Source organism: Schistocerca americana, chromosome 2 (genome assembly GCF_021461395.2).
Source record: "Schistocerca americana isolate TAMUIC-IGC-003095 chromosome 2, iqSchAmer2.1, whole genome shotgun sequence".
Lineage (NCBI taxonomy): Eukaryota > Metazoa > Arthropoda > Insecta > Orthoptera > Acrididae > Schistocerca > Schistocerca americana.
In genome coordinates, this window is record NC_060120.1 from 714,179,176 (window position 1) to 714,198,272 (window position 19,097).

Consider the following 19,097-nt stretch of genomic DNA (forward strand, 5'->3'; position numbering starts at 1 on the left):
ACATTTGTTACCATAAAACCCACCAACATCAACAGTATCCTCATTTTGAGAGCTGTGACCCTTTTCACATTAAAAAGGATGTGACCTACTGCCTTAGCACATATAAGCACACCATTGCCAGTGAGAAGCAGGAGTTAGCCAGATACACTAATAATCTTGCCAGAGCTGAAACATCTGCTATCCATCTAGTCTAGTAGCAGCTTTCTTATGTCAACTTTCTCTGTCATATCAACGAACCTGAAGCTGCAGTGAAGCAGACACTGATGAGTACCCACTCATCACCTGATATCACCAAGGTGGTGTAAAACTTAACCACATTCTTCTCCGTGGCCTTCATAACATGTCATCTTGCTCTGTGATGATGTATTGTATCCCAAATTTTATCTACTTCACCCAAAATAGTTGTCCACTGCTCTCTCAACCAATGCAATAATTTGTTCCATATTTTGCAACCTTTGCTCCCAGTCATGTACGAGAAACCTCTCACCCCCTACTTTCCCCCATTAAACCTGTCCTGTCAGCCCATCTATCAATTCTTACAGCCATAGAGTCGCAGGCATTTTCTGTCCTGTAAAAGGTAGTGCCATATATGTAAGCAGTCACATTTTTGTACCAGTTACCCTGAAAATGCAGTGTCCTATGTGAGTCTGACAAGCTAACCAGTTGTGTGACTGCAGGAATGACCATTATGAACTATGGTTAACTACAAACATTACTATACTAGTTCTTAAATATTTTTCACACAATACTATCAATGATTTCAATAGCTCTTCAGTACCTGTGCCATTTGGATCCTCCTCCCTAGCAGCATCTCCTCATAAATTCATAGGGGGCAACTGTCCTCCATTCTTGTAAGTCTCTTGGTTTAAAGCTGTTCTTTCTCCTATATTCTTACTCCCACATTTTCTGCACTACTCCATATTGTACTTATTTTACACCTCCTCCCTCTCTCCCTCTCCCCGTCCTCTCTCCCTCCCTCTCTGGCCCCCGCCTCTCTCTCTCTCTCTCTCTCTCTCTCTCTCTCTCTCTCTCTCTCTCTCTCTCTCTCTCTCTCTCTCTCCCCCCCCCCCTTCCCCCGTCCCCTCCCCCTCCCCCTCTCCCTCCTTCCTCTTTCTTCGCTCTTACCACCTCCCCCCCCCCATTTCTTTCAGCCCAAGCATCAACTCATAAAATGTCAGTGTGGCTACTGCTACAAAGCACATATGTGTGTGTGTGTGTGTGTGTGTGTGAGAGAGAGAGAGAGAAAGAGAGAGAGAGAGAGAGAGAGAGAGAGAGAGAGAGAGAGAGAATACAGCCGGGTGGGTGGGGGTGGTGGTTGTGTGTGCACAACTGGGCAGGATCATGCAGGTGCATTATTACACTAGGAAAAGAGTAGTAGCTTGGAAGCTATGGAAGTCTCTGATCATGTGTCTGTGCATCTCACAGCAGTCAGCTATAGGTGGCAGGTTTTGCATTTCATCAGATAAGATAGTAGATACTCTATTGCTGTGATTAAAATAATTTAAAAAGTTAAGGGTAATCCTTATATCTTTAAGTATTTCTTCACTCACCTAAATCTTCGAAATTGATGGCAGTGGATTAGTCATTTACTACAGATGCATTCTGATGGAAAAAGTTCAGTCAGTAGCTAGATTATTAGAGGTAACAAAGCACCATTACTATGTTGTGTAAAAACTAAGGGTAAATTCATGAATGAAATAAAAATGAAGGGAGCATTGGGAAAACGTATTATTGCTTCTGTGACTTCTAAAATGTCTGGTATGTTACACAGTTAATGTAATGACAGGTTCAATATATGAGTGTATACATGGTCATTGGCCATTCTTGTGACACACAGATTACAATGGAATAGAAGGCTGCAGATAACAGGAAAATTTTGTTCCCCACTGCTATCTCTGTAAAATGTAATGTGTGTCACTCTAGTTGGACTTGTAATCCCACTGGACAGATCAGGGGATTATTCGATGTAATTATCCATACATCCAGCTAAATTACTAGGCGTGACGTGGAAGGATACACCTGCTGGCACCAGATTACCACAGCAGATTTAAGGGCTGCCGTGGACTGCCACAGTCTCACTTGTTATCCAGCCAATGTATACTTTAAGCCCTCAGGTGTATTGATTGATGACGTTGTTTTCTCCAGGACTGATATGGAGTTCATTTTTACCTTCCAACGACATTTAGTTAGTGCACTGATTTACCTGTCTGCCTAATGCAACCTGTGTTTGATCACCTTTCAAACCCACCTCCCTCACCCAGAAAATCACTCCCATGCAGCCATGTGAATCGTGTACATCGTATCTTCAGTGACTTGAACTCCTTTGCCCATTCTGCTGAAGGTCACACAAGGGCCTTCACAGACCAGTACTACCCTCCAAATCTAGTCTACTGACATATTTCCTATGACACATCCTGACACATCCCTAATCCTCCCACCACATCCAAGAATCAGCTACAATGGAGCATCCCTTCATCACCCAAAATCACTCTGCACTGGGACAACTGAACCATATCCTTTCCCAGGCTTTCATTATCTCATCTATCATCATGCCCAGAAATGAAGGAAATCCTACCCAAGATCGTCCCCACTCCTCCTAAAGTGGTATCCCTTCGCCACCCTACCTACACAACACCCTGGTCCATCCTATGCCACTCCCCCACTCAACTGCTTGCCACAGGGGTCAAATCCCTGTCAAAGACCCAGGTGCAAGACCTGCTCAGTCCACCCACACAGCACTGCCTACTCCAGCCCTGTCAAAGGCTTACTCTTCCCCATCAGAGGGAGGGCCACCAATGCAAGTGACCATGTCATATTCAAACTCTGCTGCAGTCACTGCACAGCTTTTTATGTTGATGTAACAACCGACCAACTATCCACAAGAATGAATGGCCCTGCCAAACTCTGAACGACATCCAGATGGTGAGCACAACATGTTTGTTTTTAGTGACTGTTTCACAGCTTGGGCTATCTGGATCCTTCCCTCCACTACTAGCTTTTCTGAACTATGCAGATGGAAGCTATCCTTGTAATACATCCATCATTCCTGTAAATCCCCCTGACCTCAGTCTCCGTTAGCCCACTGGCCCCACACCCTCCGCCCAAAAGTTTACCTTTCCTCTGTCCTTTCACCTCCTCCCAAACCATGTCTCCATGTAACCTTCACTGTGCACTGCATCCCTTTGGCTCTGATGCCCTTGCATCACATTCCTAGCCCATGTGTCTGCCACCCCTCCCTCCCACATTCCTAGCTAGCAAAACTGCTGCCTCCCTCCAAGCTGCTAGCTACCAACATGCAGCCTCTGTTCCTGTCTCTCACCTCTCTCCCACTCCCACTCTCGCTCCCTCTAACCTACCCACCCCACCCAACCCAATCCCAACTCCAACCCCACCTGACACAACCGCCACCAGACTCTGGTCTACCCGCTGCAACTCAATTCTGGCATTATGTGCCCAGCCGGTACAATGTGTAGGGGCACAGGTTGTTTGTGTGTGTGTGTGTGTGTGTGTGTGTGTGTACTCTTAACTTGACAAATGATACCAAAAGCAAGTCAGGTTTTTTTCTCTTGTGTGTTCCTGTTGACAACTCAGTGCTTCTGTTATCCCCTCCAAAATTTTGTACTTTCTGTCATTACCTTCTACCATAAGTAATTGTTATTTGTCTCTAACTCATGACACAGAATGTTCTGTGTTGGGCTTTATTTATGGATGCTGATGACAGTAATGACTTAGTAGTTCAATATAGTATAAGTATATTGTGAAAAAAAAGGAGGAGGAAGAAAGAAATATACTGTTATTTTTTATCCTGTAGGAGAGCCTTAACTGAAGTACGTGATTACAATTGAAGAGAACACTTTGAGTGATTACCGAACCCATCACTCAGTCACAGGGTGATGAAAAAGTTTTGCAGCAGTGCATTGAAATACATGATGAGGTTATTGTCTATATAATGACTTGTAGATGCCCCAGTAATACCAAAATAACCAGGCAAACTTGTCTGATGATAGTTGCAGAAGGCAGGAATACACGGACTAAAAGGATAATAAATAGTAAAAAGGCATGTGAGAAGATATTGAGACATGATGGTGTCTGTAGTGAAATTTAGTTTAGAGAAACAATTTTCATCATTTTTCATTGGATGTACTACATATGCATGATGGTGAAGGGGAAAACTGGTTGCTATAGTACCTTTATATACAACTTATTTGGTGGGAAGTGAGTGTATTTTAGATAAAAGATCTGCTTCTCTGTCAGTACTCTTCAATTAATTATAACATAAAATTCCTTAGAAGCAGTGTTTACACACTCTCATACAATCTCTCTCTCTCTCTCTCTCTCTCTCTCTCTCTCTCTCTCTCTCTCTGTATCGGTATTTATGCCTAAGGCAATGTTTAGATCATAACATACCATAGTAGTAATTTTATTCTCGATTGTTGCAGTTTTCAAACATATGGCATCAGATATTGTGCAGGTAAACAAACTAAATGGGGCTGGGACTTCAGTGGCTCTTCAAACATGGAGGAACTACAGCTCCTGCTCGAACATCGTTTCATGATTAGGCGCTTGAAATCTGATGTCATCACCCAGTTGCCTTCAAAAATGAGGTAAACAAATATTCTACTTCCTTTGTAAAATTTAAGGAAGCCCTAGTGATGTTATATTAATTTTGGTTTTTGCTTTCACAGGCAGGTTGTTGTTTTGAATCCTTCTTCTATAAATATGAAGAGTGATGAAGTGGAAAGCTGGTTAAAAAGACTACATTCCAAACAACTGAGTGGCATGCAGAGGAGAGGAGCTCTTCTGTCATTTTTTGCAGCCACAGGGAATGTAAAACTAAAAGCTGTTAAGTATGTATTTAGTCAATTAATTGATTCAATGTTCTATTGATCAGTTGCCTTATTTTTTTCTATTAGAATGACATTGAGCAAGTCAGTTTATAGGCTAGGTATTCACAATTTGTGTGTATATGCCCATTTACATATGATTAAATTGCACAATGCCTTAGATTCAATAAAATTGTACATATTAGCCCTTAATACTACTCATGCTGCTAGGAAAACAAAATAAAATTTAAAAGCAAAAGTAAACTTTTTGTCTTCTATAATACATGTGATACTATTTTCAATAAAAATATACACTGACAGAAAAAAATTTCAACACCAAGAAAGAATTGTGCAACATAAATGAAAGTTGGTAGGCATTTTTCTACATCTGAAGGGTGATGTCTGTTCAGATTTCATGCCAAATGCAAAAACTGGTGCTAGTAGCGCCACTATGTGGATGCAAATCAGGTTTGCATTAAATACTTGCATAATGATCATGAGCATTAGTTACCTTTGAGATAGGACGTGGGGAGTTGATGTTAGCCAAGAATGCTTTTAAGACAACAAAGATGCCTTTATCAGTACCTCACTGAGTTTGAACAAGGTCTTGTAATAGGGCTATGAGAAGCTGGATGTTCCTTCTGCGATACTGCAGAAAGATTTAGTAGGGATGTAGAAACTGTACATGATTGCTGGCAGCAGTGGTCACGAGAATGTATAGTTGCAAGAAGACTGGGCTCCAGGTGGCCACATGGCACTCTAACGAGGGAAGACTATCACGTTTGGCATATGGCACTGGTGCACCACACTGCATCTGCAGTAGCAATTTTAGGAGCAGTTGGCTCCTCAGTGACACAACAAACAGTTACAAATCGGTTACTGTGAGGACAACTCCAAGCCAGATGTCTTGTAGCGTGCATTCTACTGACCCCAAATCAGCCCCATTTGCGACTTAAGTGGTGTCGAGCGAGAGCTCACTGGAGGGCAGGGTTGAGGTTTGTTGTGTTTCCTGGTGAAAGCGGGTCCTGCCTCGGTGGCAGTGATGGCCTTGAGTTGACGGCCTCCAACCAACCTGTCTGTGTGCTACTCACACTTGACCCACATCTCGAGTTATGGTCTGAAGTTCGATTTTGTATGACAGCAGGAGCATTCTTGTGGTCATCCCACACATCCTGACTGCAAATTTGTACTTCAATCTTGTGATGTGACCTGTTTTACTGCCATTCATGAACAGCATTCAAGGGCGTGTTTTCCAACAGGATAACGTTAGCCCACATACCATTGTTGTAACCAATATGCTCTACAGAGTTTCGTCATGTCTTGGCCTGCTCAGTCAACAGAACTGTCTCCAGTCGAGCACAAATGGGACATCCTCAAACGACAACTCCAGCGTCATCCACAACCAGCATTAATCATACCCATCTTGACCAACCAAGTGCAACAGGCATGGAACTACATCCACAAACTGACATCCGGCACCTGTACAACACAATGTGTGCACGTTTGCATGCTTGCGCTCCACATTGTGGCAGTCAGCACTGGTTATTAATGTATCAGCAGTTCACATTTACAATAGCTTACTGTGCACTTACGTTAACCTGTGATCTTGCAGTGTTGATCGCTTAAATATATTAGCTAGACAGATGTATTGAGTCTGTGGTAGCTCCGGTGATAAAGTACTGAGGGCCATTTTTTACATTGCATACTATTCACTCTTCTTGTATTTGTACAGTCAGTAATTTCTTTGTAACTGATGAGTTACCCTAGAATAGTACCCCATAACACATAAGGCATTCAAGAACAGAAAAACATAAAAATGTTGAGATACTGATTGTTTGTTGCAGAACGTAGCATTTATGTGAAGAACAAATGTTGAACTTAGCTGTTTGTGAAGTTGTGTAATGTGTTAATTCAGTTCGTCTTTTCTTCGGGGTACACACTATTACAGAAAATCACTTAATAATTCTTTCGAAATCTTTTGATAATTATTTCTTCTGTTACTGTCCTGATTGGATTGATTTTAATACGGATTCCTTCATGGTACATCACTCTTTTAAATACATTTAGCTAACTATATTCCAAATTACATGCTTGATATGATATTATATTTAAATTTTTCTAACAGTTTGTGTTTGAATTAACTACGCGTAAAGCTATGAAGAGAGAAATTAAAAGTTCATTTATTTATCTTATTTGCGACAAGTGTCACAGCTCAGAAGTCACTTTTTTATTTCATATGAGGAAAGACTTTGTACTGCATTTGACTGTATTGTTGAGTCCATTTTCTAATAAATTACACTGCAGCAGCATTATAAAATGCCTTCCTAGTACATCAGTGCCATTGAAAATATCACAATTGGAACTATGAGGTGCAACAGACTAGGAGTTTGTACACAGTTGCTGTCATCCTTTACCTCCATGCCTACAAATTTCTCCCTAGCAGAACATTATTCTGTGAAGTATTTTGAGCGCAATTTCAGAAATATTTTTAGGAACACAATTCATGTGTTTTTAATTTTGTCACCATTTTTAGGGTTCCATACCTCAGTTGGTAAAAACGAAACCCATATAGGATCACTTTGTTGTCCATCTGTCAGACTGAGTGACTGGCTGGCTGACTGTTAAGACCCCTTTTTCTAATGCACAGTAGAGGTATCAAGTGTAAATTTATGTCACCTACTAAGGCCTACAATCCCTTGGTAGTGTGAAAAATTTAAACGTCAAAGTAAGTGCGTTTGAGAGCCAGTAATGTCACATATTTTGATAGTTCGAAAACCACTCGTCAGAACCCACAGGTTACTTCTTATTGAACTATAATCATAAAATGTGGTGAGAAGCAGGTTTTACAATACAGATATAGGGGAAAAACCAAAAATTGTTGATTGTAATTATGTCTCACTTTTTTGTCTTGCTGTAAAGGTTCCTTTTTTGCAGGAATGGATAGAGGTATCAAGCTGAAACTTTAGTCAAACTAACTGACAACCTTGACATTGGCTGGGGATTCATTTTGCCAATTTTCTATTAAAAATGGAAAAAAACTAACTGTGTTTCTAGAGCAATATAAAAAAAAATTTCATTTCTGTGTATTCGTGAAAATACCTTTGAAATTATGAAATGCCACTTTAAAGCTTTACAGAAAGCTATTGTTTTTGCCAATAGCTGTTTGCCCCTCGCAGTTGAAAACTGTCAAAAGCGCTACCAGTAGTTGGGGATTTCCTAAAGCTGCCTCGACTGTAGGAGAGCCTCATTAGTAAAGAATATGTCATGGAGTGTGTGTTCACATTGTCTGTCACATCGAGGCATTCAAGTCATGTGATCTCAACTCATAAGGCTGTCCTCAATTCTCGCATGGCTGACCTCAGCTGTTTTCTAGCGGGAATTGCAGTCTTTGCAAGATGATGCTCTACTGTTTTTATGTTTGAAGTGCACTTACGCAATGCAGTAGCAGTAGCTGGAGTCCACATTTGTATGAAAATAACATTTATTGGCCTCGTAAGGTTCTGCAACTTGCAGGGGTAGTTGTGTATTAGAGTAGGAAGACAGACGTGTGAAGCAATGCAAAAAAAAGTTTGTGGATCCAAAAGGTGATATCATTATGAAGGGAATTACAAAGAGTAACACAGTGTTATGAGGTACCATCACACCCTGTGAAAAATTGATTTGTTTAAGGCTAAGTTTAGTTGCCAGTCCAGCACAAATTTTTCTGTAATAGTCATATCTCTCTCAGTACCTTCCCCTTCAAGATTTATGGATTTCTTTTACATCTTGTATTTGGCTTTTAAGAGGTCAAGTGTCTTATTTGTACCGGCATTAGCTTGTGAAACGTCATAAATATTGACCATTGATGCTTGCAAAACTGTTCCACACAAAATACAGAGATAAATATAACATTAAATAGGCCTGCCACAAATACATATTTAAACAACTGTGATACAGTACTTGTATACTTAACAAAAAAAGCATTTTGCCACTTGCTGTGTCTGAAGCTTTCAGCCCATTTCTTTATCAGACATTACAAATGCCTGATAACATGCCTCTGCTATTGAATATGCACTTCTGGCACTTGAGAATTACAGTGCAAAATGAGAAGGTTAAGATGTTTATTTGTTCCACTATGCTCCTTTCGTAACAGAATTTGAGTACCCCCTAAATCACTCATATTGTTCCATTCATGCTGCTTCCTCACTGCTTCAATCCTTTCCTAACAGAATTTGAGTACCTCCTAAATCACTCATATCGTTCCATTCATGCTACTTCCTCACAGCTTTAATCAGCTATCATTCATTATAAAATTATAAACTTTAGCAAAAGGAATGATGATTGAAACAATTTACAAGAAGTGGACAATGAAAAGAAGTATGGAAGAAGAGCACTCAGTTGTGTATCATGAGGAAATGAGCTTCAGGGTCACAAGATCAGCAATGGACAATGATGTCAGCTGATGAAAACTTTCTTCCTGAGGAACCTTGATGGTGCCATGACACAACATGACGGCCGATAAGAATGCCATTATTTAAAATGCATAGTGGAGTGCTACAAATTGATGTGATGCGATGTGACAGTCAGTGTGAACTGACCTTGAATGTATTAAAACTTTATTCATGAAGTAGCATTTTGTCATGCATCTCAGTGTTTGTGACATCATATCTCATAAGCTGTATGTCTTACAATGATATATTTGTGTAGGTACATTCAGTGGCATATGTGGATACTGTCTGCAAAGTATGTTGTGAATAGACTTGATGGCAAAGAAGTAATAAATTTAAATATCATGAGACATACAGGAGTTCTGTATGCATCACATTTTTTGTGATGTCATATCTCCTGAACTGTGATAAGTTGATGGTTCTTACCCCCATGGTGATTGTTGTCTGACAGTAAGAGTTAAGTTTATCAAGTTTGGTTGAAATAGTTCTAGTGGTTTAAGAGGAGATTTTGAACATACACACATACATACATTTTTATAATATGTATGGGTACTAAGGTCCAAGGTCCCTTAGTAGTGTAAATAATTTTAGCTTTTGAGTCAATGCAATGAGAAGAAAAGGCCATATGTCACTTATTTTGATACTTGCAAACTCATTTGTCAAAACACGTAGATGAACTATCCACATAAACTTCGGGTCCGGTGGTCCAGCAGTGAAGTGCATGCCTGTAAACCGAGAGGTCCCAGGATCACATCTTGGTTGGACCATGGATTTTTTGGTTCTAATTTTAGCCTAGCCTTCACGTGCAGTAGTAGTCATTTCCTTTCCTGTCCCATTCACAAACAGGATGAGGGAAAAACAACTGTCAATATGCCTCAGTACAAGCCCTAAATTCTCTTATCTTTGTGGTCTTCACACAAAATGTACATTGGTGGCAGTCAGACTAAAATTCAGGTTCTTCACTTTTCTCAATAATGTCCCACGAAGGAAATGTCATCTTTACTCCAGGGATTCCCATTTGAATTCATGAAGCATCTCCTTAATACCTGTACATTGATCGAACTACTGCTAATGATTGCTTTCACATCTTCCTTTAATTTGACCTGGTGAGGATCTCAACATACACCTGACGTATCTACCAGTTTCTCTCTCTCTCTCTCTCTCTCTCTCTCTCTCTCTCTCTCTCTCTCCCAGTTGATCAGCAATCGTCTTTTGAATTTCCCTTGAAAGACATATGTTTTCTTGTCTAATGCAAAGACTGTCATTTACCAGATTCAAATCTGAATTACGAATGAAATCTCGGTGCTTCATGCATGTTTTTTCACCTTTGTTATTTTCTCTGTAGACTGTGATGGCATTTATGGCAGCCATATTGAGCATACATAAAAGATTTCATAGGCCAATGTTTGCCGTTGCGAGCAACATCATAAGTGGCACTTAGTTCATCTGCGACAGCGACACCAGTTTTAGTTGCATTGTGATAAGTAATCATTTACGGTTTTCTTTTATCACCTGTTGATTAGTCTATGTTTTTATCATGGTGTAAAGTTGACATAACCAGCACAACTGTTTTTTAGGCACGTAGTACACCAATGTAACGTCATTCTGGGACCCAAATCGATAACTATATACTTCTGTTTCTTTTATGAACATCTCAGGTACACTCATCTTGTTTTTACGGACTGTGCCAAAAGTCAATGAATGTTCTTTCAAGAGATGGAGCATAAGGGGGTAACTAGTAAACCAATTACCGAATGTCAAATTCCTATTTGTTTTCATTATTGGCTCCAAGTAACAGTTTACAATATCATATGCTTTATTACTAAGCTGGTAAGGTGCTGGTGGTTGTTTTCCCGAGTATACTTCCAGTTTGAGGATGTAGAATGTCTTCACATCTACAAGAGCATATATTTTTATGCCATATTTGGCTGGTTTGATTGGCGTGTGTACACGGAAAGGACATCTCCCTTGGGAAGATAACAGCATCTCATCAATAGTAAGGTTCTCAGACACGTAGTGCTGTTAAATATTTTCAACAAAATTATCAAAAATATCTCTTGTAGCAGCCAGATTGTTAGTCTTTTTCCTCTTGTCCTGGGTTTTCTTATCATTGAATCTCAAACAATTTTGGAGAAAGTAAAGCCTCGGCAGTGACATTGTAGTGCGAAAGATTGCAACTCCAGTACCATCTGTACACCACGTTCAAGTTTTGTCTGTCTGAGCGGGCCCACTGTATAAAAAAGTCTCATAAATACCTTCAAATCCTCCAAAGCTACATTGTTCATGTGGTACTGCTCTTTATTTACTGGATATTTTCCCATGTTATTCCTTATTTGATCTTTTGTATGTCTAAGTACAGTATTCAACACACTGTTTGTTATAAAAAGACTCCAACATTCAGTCTCTGTTTTGGCAAGTTTTGCAGCACCTTTTACACCTGGAGAATTGGTAACAATATTCTCTGAATGAATACGAACACTTTGCTAGGTCAATCCTTCATCCATTTTGTACCATCTTTGGAAGTATAAAAAATATCCCATGTACCTCAGGTGACTGACTAGGAGCCACTAACGCAGATTTTGGCTCTTCTAAATCATCCAAAATACCCTCTTACTCTGAATCACTTTCTTCACTTCTTTGAGAAACTTTGTCAAACTCTCCTTCACTCCCGGAGTCACAGGAACTAGCATTTGAACAGTTCCTAAAACTTCTAGTCATTCTTGTAGCTGACGTTCATATTTTTCACAAGACATTTTGAGAAATATAAGATCTGTAAATAAATCAAAGAATAATGTAAATAACTATATCTCTCATAAACCTGCTGACAGCTCGAAAATATAACACGGACTACAAGGTTGGGTGTGACATACCCTCCACCTTTGCACACGTGTATCTACCTCTGACTCAGGTGCAACAATAAATTCAACACTGCATCTTGCCCGCCTCTCCCTTACCTTACCTCCAGCTACTGTGCCAGCAAGATTTGTATGGCAACAATGGCATTCAATAATCAGCGCTTCAAAACATCTCGGGTATGACATACCTGACCTGACTCACGCCAGGTTAATCTGCCAGGAAGTTTGATGTAATTAAATGAGGTGAGAAAGAGGCAGAGTTGTTTCCATTGCTAGCAAACTTAAGTTCTGTCTTCATTACACACATATCATCGGATTACTACTATAGAAGCACTACTAAGCAAAACACCCTGTCTGAAGAACTTTGATCTTCAGAATGGAACTGTAGTCAGATAGAACAAAAACTAATTAGCAGGAGGATAGCAAACACAGACAGAAGAAGCAGGAGACAGAAACATGAGCTTTCAGGCTCAGAGGTTTCTTACTCTATGAAAAAAGAAGAAAGGAATGGAGGCAGTGGACTCTTTTACAGTTACAGTGGGAAATACATGCTGTGCCAGTAGAGGCACAAGAGAACAGGAAAACAGTGAAAACATTATATTGCTAATAATGGGAAATGGTAATCTAGGCAAATGTTGAATAGATGAGTAAAAGATGACAGTATTTAGTGGAGAAAGGACAATAGAGGTGGCTAGGGGGTGTAAATAATAATGTTGTATGTTGAAGTCTCGTGGGTGGTACATACCAGTAACGTGCTGTAAAGCAAGCTCCCATCAGTGGAGTTCTCCTGGTGTTGGTGCCACTCTTAGTGCTGGCAGTGAGAAGCAAAACGTATGGATGTTTGAAGTTGATATCAAAGAGCATGTAGGCAGTCTTCGTGTCAAATGATATGTGTATGTTAGAATGTTTCAATCTCTGCTTGTTTCGGAGTCCAAAATATTTGTTGGAAAGTAAAGCCTTATGCTCACCACAATCAGATGGAGATGCCATTCTAGTCCAAATGAAATCAGGATTTCTCTAAAAAAGAAGCTGTTGCCAAATACTTTACAACTGTCTATCCATAATACTTCACAGTCAAATCTGGGAGCATAAGAATTATTTGCACTGCACTGCAGTTTCATGCTCCAGTGCTTCAGTTTTACCTTTTTTTTCATTTCAGTTCAGAGCATGTTTTCGTATTGCTGATATTATGCTTTATAAAGGGGTAACGCAGGAGTAGCTTTAATATGTTGTTGTTGTTGTGGTCTTCAGTCCTGAAACTGGTTTGATGCAGCTCTCCATGCTACTCTATCCTGTGCAAGCTTCTTCATCTCCCAGTACCTACTGCAACCTACATCCTTCTGAATCTGCTTAGTGTATTCATCTCTTGGTCTCCCTCTACGATTTTTACCCTCCACGCTGCCCTCCAATGCTAAATTTGTGATCCCTTAATGCCTCAAAACATGTCCTACCAACCGATCCCTTCTTCTAGTCAAGTTGTGCCACAAACTTCTCTTCTCCCCAATCCTATTCAATACCTCCTCATTAGTTACGTGATCTACACACCTTATCTTCAGCATTCTTCTGTAGCACCACATTTCAAAAGCTTCTATTCTCTTCTTGTCCATACTAGTTATCGTCCATGTTTCACTTCCATACATGGCTACACTCCATACAAATACTTTCAGAAACGACTTCCTGACACTTAAATCTATACTCAATGTTAACAAATTTCTCTTCTTCAGAAACGATTTCCTTGCCATTGCCAGTCTACATTTTATATCCTCTCTACTTTGACCATCATCAGTTATTTTACTCCCTAAATAGCAAAACTCCTTTACTACTTTAAGTGTGTCATTTCCTAATCTAATTCCCTCAGCATCACCCGATTTAATTTGACTACATTCCATTATCCTTGTTTTGCTTTTGTTGATGTTCATCTTATAGCCTCCTTTCAAGACACTGTCCATTCCATTCAACTGCTCTTCCAAGCCCTTTGCTGTCTCTGACAGAATTACAATGTCATCGGCGAACCTCAAAGTTTTTACTTCTTCTCCATGAATTTTAATACCTACTCCTAATTTTTCTTTTGTTTCCTTTACTGCTTGCTCAATATACAGATTGAATAACATCGGGGAGAGGCTACAACCCTGTCTCACTCCCTTCCCAACCACTGCTTCCCTTTCATGTCCCTCGACTCTAATAACTGCCATCTGGTTTCTGTACAAATTGTAAATAGCCTTTCGCTCCCTGTATTTTACCCCTGCCACCTTTAAAATGTGAAAGAGAGTATTCCAGTCAACATTGTCAAAAGTTTTCTCTAAGTCTACAAATGCTAGAAACGTAGGTTTGCTTTTTCTTAATCTTTCTTCTAAGATAAGTCGTAAGGTTAGTATTGCCTCTCGTGTTCCAACATTTCTACGGAATCCAAACTGATCTTCCCCGAGGTCCGCTTCTACCAGTTTTTCCATTCGTCTGTAAAGAATTCGCGTTAGTATTTTTTTTTTTTTTCAGCTGTGACTTATTAAACTGATAGTTCGGTAATTGTCACATCTGTCAACACCTGCTTTCTTTGGGATTGGAATTATTATATTCTTCTTGAAGTCTGAGGGTATTTCACCTGTCTCATACATCTTGCTCACCAGATGGTATAGTTTTGTCAGGACTGGCTCTCCCAAGGCAGTCAGTAGTTCTAATGGAATGTTGTCGACTCCCGGGGACTTGTTTCGACTCAGGTCTTTCAGTGCTCTGTCAAACTCTTCACGCAGTATCGTATCTCCCATTTCATCTTCATCTACATCCTCTTCCATTTCCATAATATTGTCATCAAGTACATCGCCCTTGTATAAACCCTCTATATACTCCTTCCCCCTTTCTGCCTTCCCTTCTTTGCTTAGAACTGGGTTGCCATCTGAGCTCTTGATATTCATACAAGTGGTTTTCTTCTCTCCAAAGGTCTCTTTAATTTTCCTGTAGGCAGTATCTATCTTACCCCTAGTGAGACAAGCCTCTACATCCTTACATTTGTCCTCTAGCCATCCCTGCTTAGCCATTTTGCACTTCCTGTCGATCTCATTTTTGAGACGTTTGTATTCCTTTTTGCCTGCTTCATTTACTGCATTTTTATATTTTATCTTTTCATCAATTAAATTCAATATCTCTTCTGTTACCCAAGGATTTCTATTAGCCCTCATCTTTTTACCTACTTGATCGTCTGCTGCTTTCACTACTTCATCCCTCAGAGCTACCCATTCTTCTTCTACTGCATTTCTTTCCCCCATTCCTGTCAATTGTTCCCTTATGCTCTCCCTGAAACTCTGTACAACCTTTGGTTTAGTCAGTTTATCCAGGTCCCATCTCCTTAAATTCCCACCTTTTTGCAGTTTCTTCAGTTTCAATCTGCAGTTCATAACCAAGAGATTGTGGTCAGAGTCCACATCTACCACTGGGATGGCTGGGATGGCTAGAGGACAAATGTAAGGATGTAGAGGCTTATCTCACGAGAGGTAAGATAGATACTGCCTACAGGAAAATCAAAGAGACCTTTGGAGAAAAGAGAACCACTTGCATGAATATCAATAGCTCAGATGGAAACCCAGTTCTGAGCAAAGAAGGAAAAGCAGGAAGGTGGAAGGAGTATATAGAGGGTCTATACAGGGGCGATGTTCTTGAGGACAATATTGTGGAAATGGAAGGGGATGTAGATGAAGATGAAATGGGAGATATGATACTGCGTGAAGAGTTTGACAGAGCACTGAAAGACCTAAGTCGAAACAAGGCCCCGGGTGTAGACAACATTCCATTAAAACTACTGAAAGCCTTGGGAGAGCCAGTCTGACAAATCTCTACCATCTGGTGAGCAAGATGTATGAGACAGGCAAAATTCCGTTGACAGATGTGAAAATTACCGAACTATCAGTTTCAGTTAATAAGCCACGGCTGCAAAATACTAACACGAATTCTTTACAGACGAATGGGGAAACTGGTAGAAGCCGACCTCGGGGAAGATGAGTTTGGATTCCATAGAAATGTTGGAACACGTGAGGCAATACTGAGCCTACGACTCATCTTAGAAGAAAGATTAAGGAAAGGCAAACCTACATTTCTAGCATTTGTAGACTTAGAGAAAGCTTTTGACAATGTTGACTGGAATTCTATCTTTCAAATTCTGAAGGTGGCACGGGTAAAATACAGGGAGCGAAAGGCTATTTACAATTTGTACAGAAACCAGGGACATGAAAGGGAAGCAGTGGTTGGGAAGGGAGTGAGACAGGGTTGTAGTCTCTCCCCGATGCTATTCAATCTGTATATTGAGCAAGCAGTAAAGGAAACAAAAGAAAAGTTCGGAGTAGGTATTAAAATCCATGGAGAAGAAATAAAAACTTTGAGGTTCGCCAATGACATTGTAATTCTGTCATAGACAGCAAAGGACCTGGAAGAACAGTTGAACGGAATGGACAGTGTCTTGATAGGAGGGTATAAGATGAACATCAACAAAAGCAAAACGAGGATAATGGAATGTAGTCGAATCAAGTCGGGTGATGTTGAGGGAATTAGATTAGGAAGTGAGTAAAGTGAAGGAGTTTTGCTATTTGGGTAGCAAAATAACTGACGATGGTCGAAGTAGTGAGAATATAAAATGTAGACTGGCAATGGCAAGGAAAGCGTTTCTGAAGAGGAGAAATTTGTTAACATCGAGTATTGATTTAAGTGTCATGAAGTCGTTTTTGAAAGTGTTTGTATGGAGTGTAGCCATGTATGGAAGTGAAACATGGACAATAAATAGTTTAGACAAGAAGAGAATAGAAGCTTTCGAAATGTGGTGCTACAGAAGAACGCTGAAGATTAGATGGGTAGATCACATAACTAATGAGGTGGTATTGAACAGAATTGGGGAGAAGGGGAGTTTGTGGCACAAGTTGACTAGAAGAAGGGATCGGTTGGTAGGACGTATTCTGAGGCATCAAGGGATCACCAATTTAGTACTGAAGGACAGCGTGGAGGGTAAAAACCGTAGAGGGAGACCAAGAGATGAATACACTAAGCAGATTCAGAAGGATGTAGGCTGCAGTGGGTACTGGGAGATGAAGAAGTTTGCACAGGATAGAGTATCATGGAGAGCTGCATCAAACCAGTCTCAGGACTGAAGACCACAACCAACCATGCTTTATAAACAAGGGTCAGACTTTCCTTACAATTTTTATTTATTACTATTATTTGGGAAGTTCTCTGTGTTCTTTCACTCCTCCCTTATTACTGCTTCCTTATGTATGGTGTCTACTGATTCTTTCCTGCACCATTTCACTGTATCTTTACCACTTCTCATCTTCTGTCTATTGATTGCCTTCAAATCAGTTTCTGGAATTTCAGTCATGGTGGCTTTTCCATTTTCCACTGTGTCATCAGAAGTGAAATTCTTAAATGTGTTTCAGTGTTAAGAATTGTTTCTTTGTTCAGTGTCTTATACTTTTCACTTGATATTTTGTTTGGCAGTTAGTGATTGCCTGCCTTGAACCCCATTTTTACCTATGCCTGAATATATGACTACTGGAACTTAAATTTTATTCTGGTTATTGTGTGGTATTACTACTGATAGAAACAGCAGCCCTGTCCTAGGTACAACTCAAACATCAGCGTATGATTGTATGAAATTTTATACATATTATACAGTTAAAAAACTGTACAGTAATCTTAAAATCCGATGAAAGATAATGGCAGGAATTTAATTGTATACAGAGAATATTAAGGGCTGTTTTGTCCAGTGAGTGTATTTCGAAATGGGGTTAAGACGTGGACTCATTAAAGAGCAGTTGAAAATGTACAGTGATAAGGAATGTTTAAGTTTGTCTTTTTGTTTAAACATCATGAGAGCATTAAAACTAACTTCTGTAAAGAGGATAACGTGTATGATTTTCATAGCTTCAGCCACATTTTAATGAACTGAGACTTTAGAATTATTCTGCATTAACTTGACAATAATTTGTACAGGAAAATTGAAAATCTGTGAAATAGATAAGGTGCATAACCCTTATTTCTTAAGATTGTCACTAAGCTACCAGAACAAGTAATAAATGACAATTACGTTCAGATGTTCTGGACTCTAAACTAAAATATATTTCCAGAATATATATTGAAGTCATGTAATAGAATTCATAGTGATTGATAATCCTTGCTTTCCTCAGGGATTACATAGCCGATTTGCTAGAGGCTGGGAAGAAGTTCATTTGTTTTGTTCACCATAAGGTTGTGATGGATGGTCTTTCAAAAACGATGGAAGACAAGAAAGCCTCGTAAGTATTTTCACAAATTGAAACTATCTACTGTTTCTACAAACATCTTAAGGCAGAAATTTGTATATATATTTGCCTTTATCAGGTACATAAAAATTGATGGCTCAACTACAGCCAGTGAGAGGAAGGCTTTATGTGACAAGTTCCAATTTGATGACAATTATTCTGCAGCTCTTTTGTCAATTACTGCAGCTAATGCTGGAATAACTCTAACAGCTGCCAAACTTGTCGTTTTTGCAGAGCTTTTTTGGAACCCTGGTGTAAGTAAGCATGTTATAGTTTCATTTATAAATTTTTGATGAAGATATATTTCTATTGTTTAAAACAGGCTCATCCAAGAATTGCACCCGGCAGGTGTGGCCATGCTCTGTGGGTGCAAGGCAGTGTAGTTCAATGCCCTGTATGTGACTGTGTGTTGCTGGTGTCGGCATAGGAGCAAGAGAGATAGCTCCAGAGTGAGTGGGAGCGCACAGCACTGCTCTGTGCTGGACTGTCCCCTTGGTCAGATCCAGTGTAAACAAAATAACAGAGGAACCGCAGTTCTGTAAAAGTGGTCGATGAGTGGTACAACAGGCAAACAATTTACTGTTTAGGTAACAATTAGTGCTCTTGTGGCAGAATCACTGCATAGCTTTAGAAAATAATATCCAAAACAAGAATCGAAGAAGAACTTTGTAGTTTTCTGACGCAGACGCAATAGTGTTGCGCGCGCGCGAGTCTCAT

General features: G+C 39.8%; 1 protein-coding gene across 2 annotated transcripts in view; it reads left to right on the forward strand.

Moving 5' to 3' along the window:
* LOC124594444 (SWI/SNF-related matrix-associated actin-dependent regulator of chromatin subfamily A-like protein 1) overlaps window positions 1–19,097 on the forward strand; it is a 147,174-nt gene that overhangs the window by 97,361 nt on the left and 30,716 nt on the right. For both annotated transcript variants that reach the window (XM_047132819.1, XM_047132820.1), the window contains 4 exons: window positions 4,440–4,604; window positions 4,686–4,847; window positions 18,267–18,374; window positions 18,460–18,634. In XM_047132819.1, the coding sequence (XP_046988775.1) occupies window positions 4,440–4,604; window positions 4,686–4,847; window positions 18,267–18,374; window positions 18,460–18,634 (610 nt within the window). The remainder of the gene's footprint in view (window positions 1–4,439; window positions 4,605–4,685; window positions 4,848–18,266; window positions 18,375–18,459; window positions 18,635–19,097) is intronic.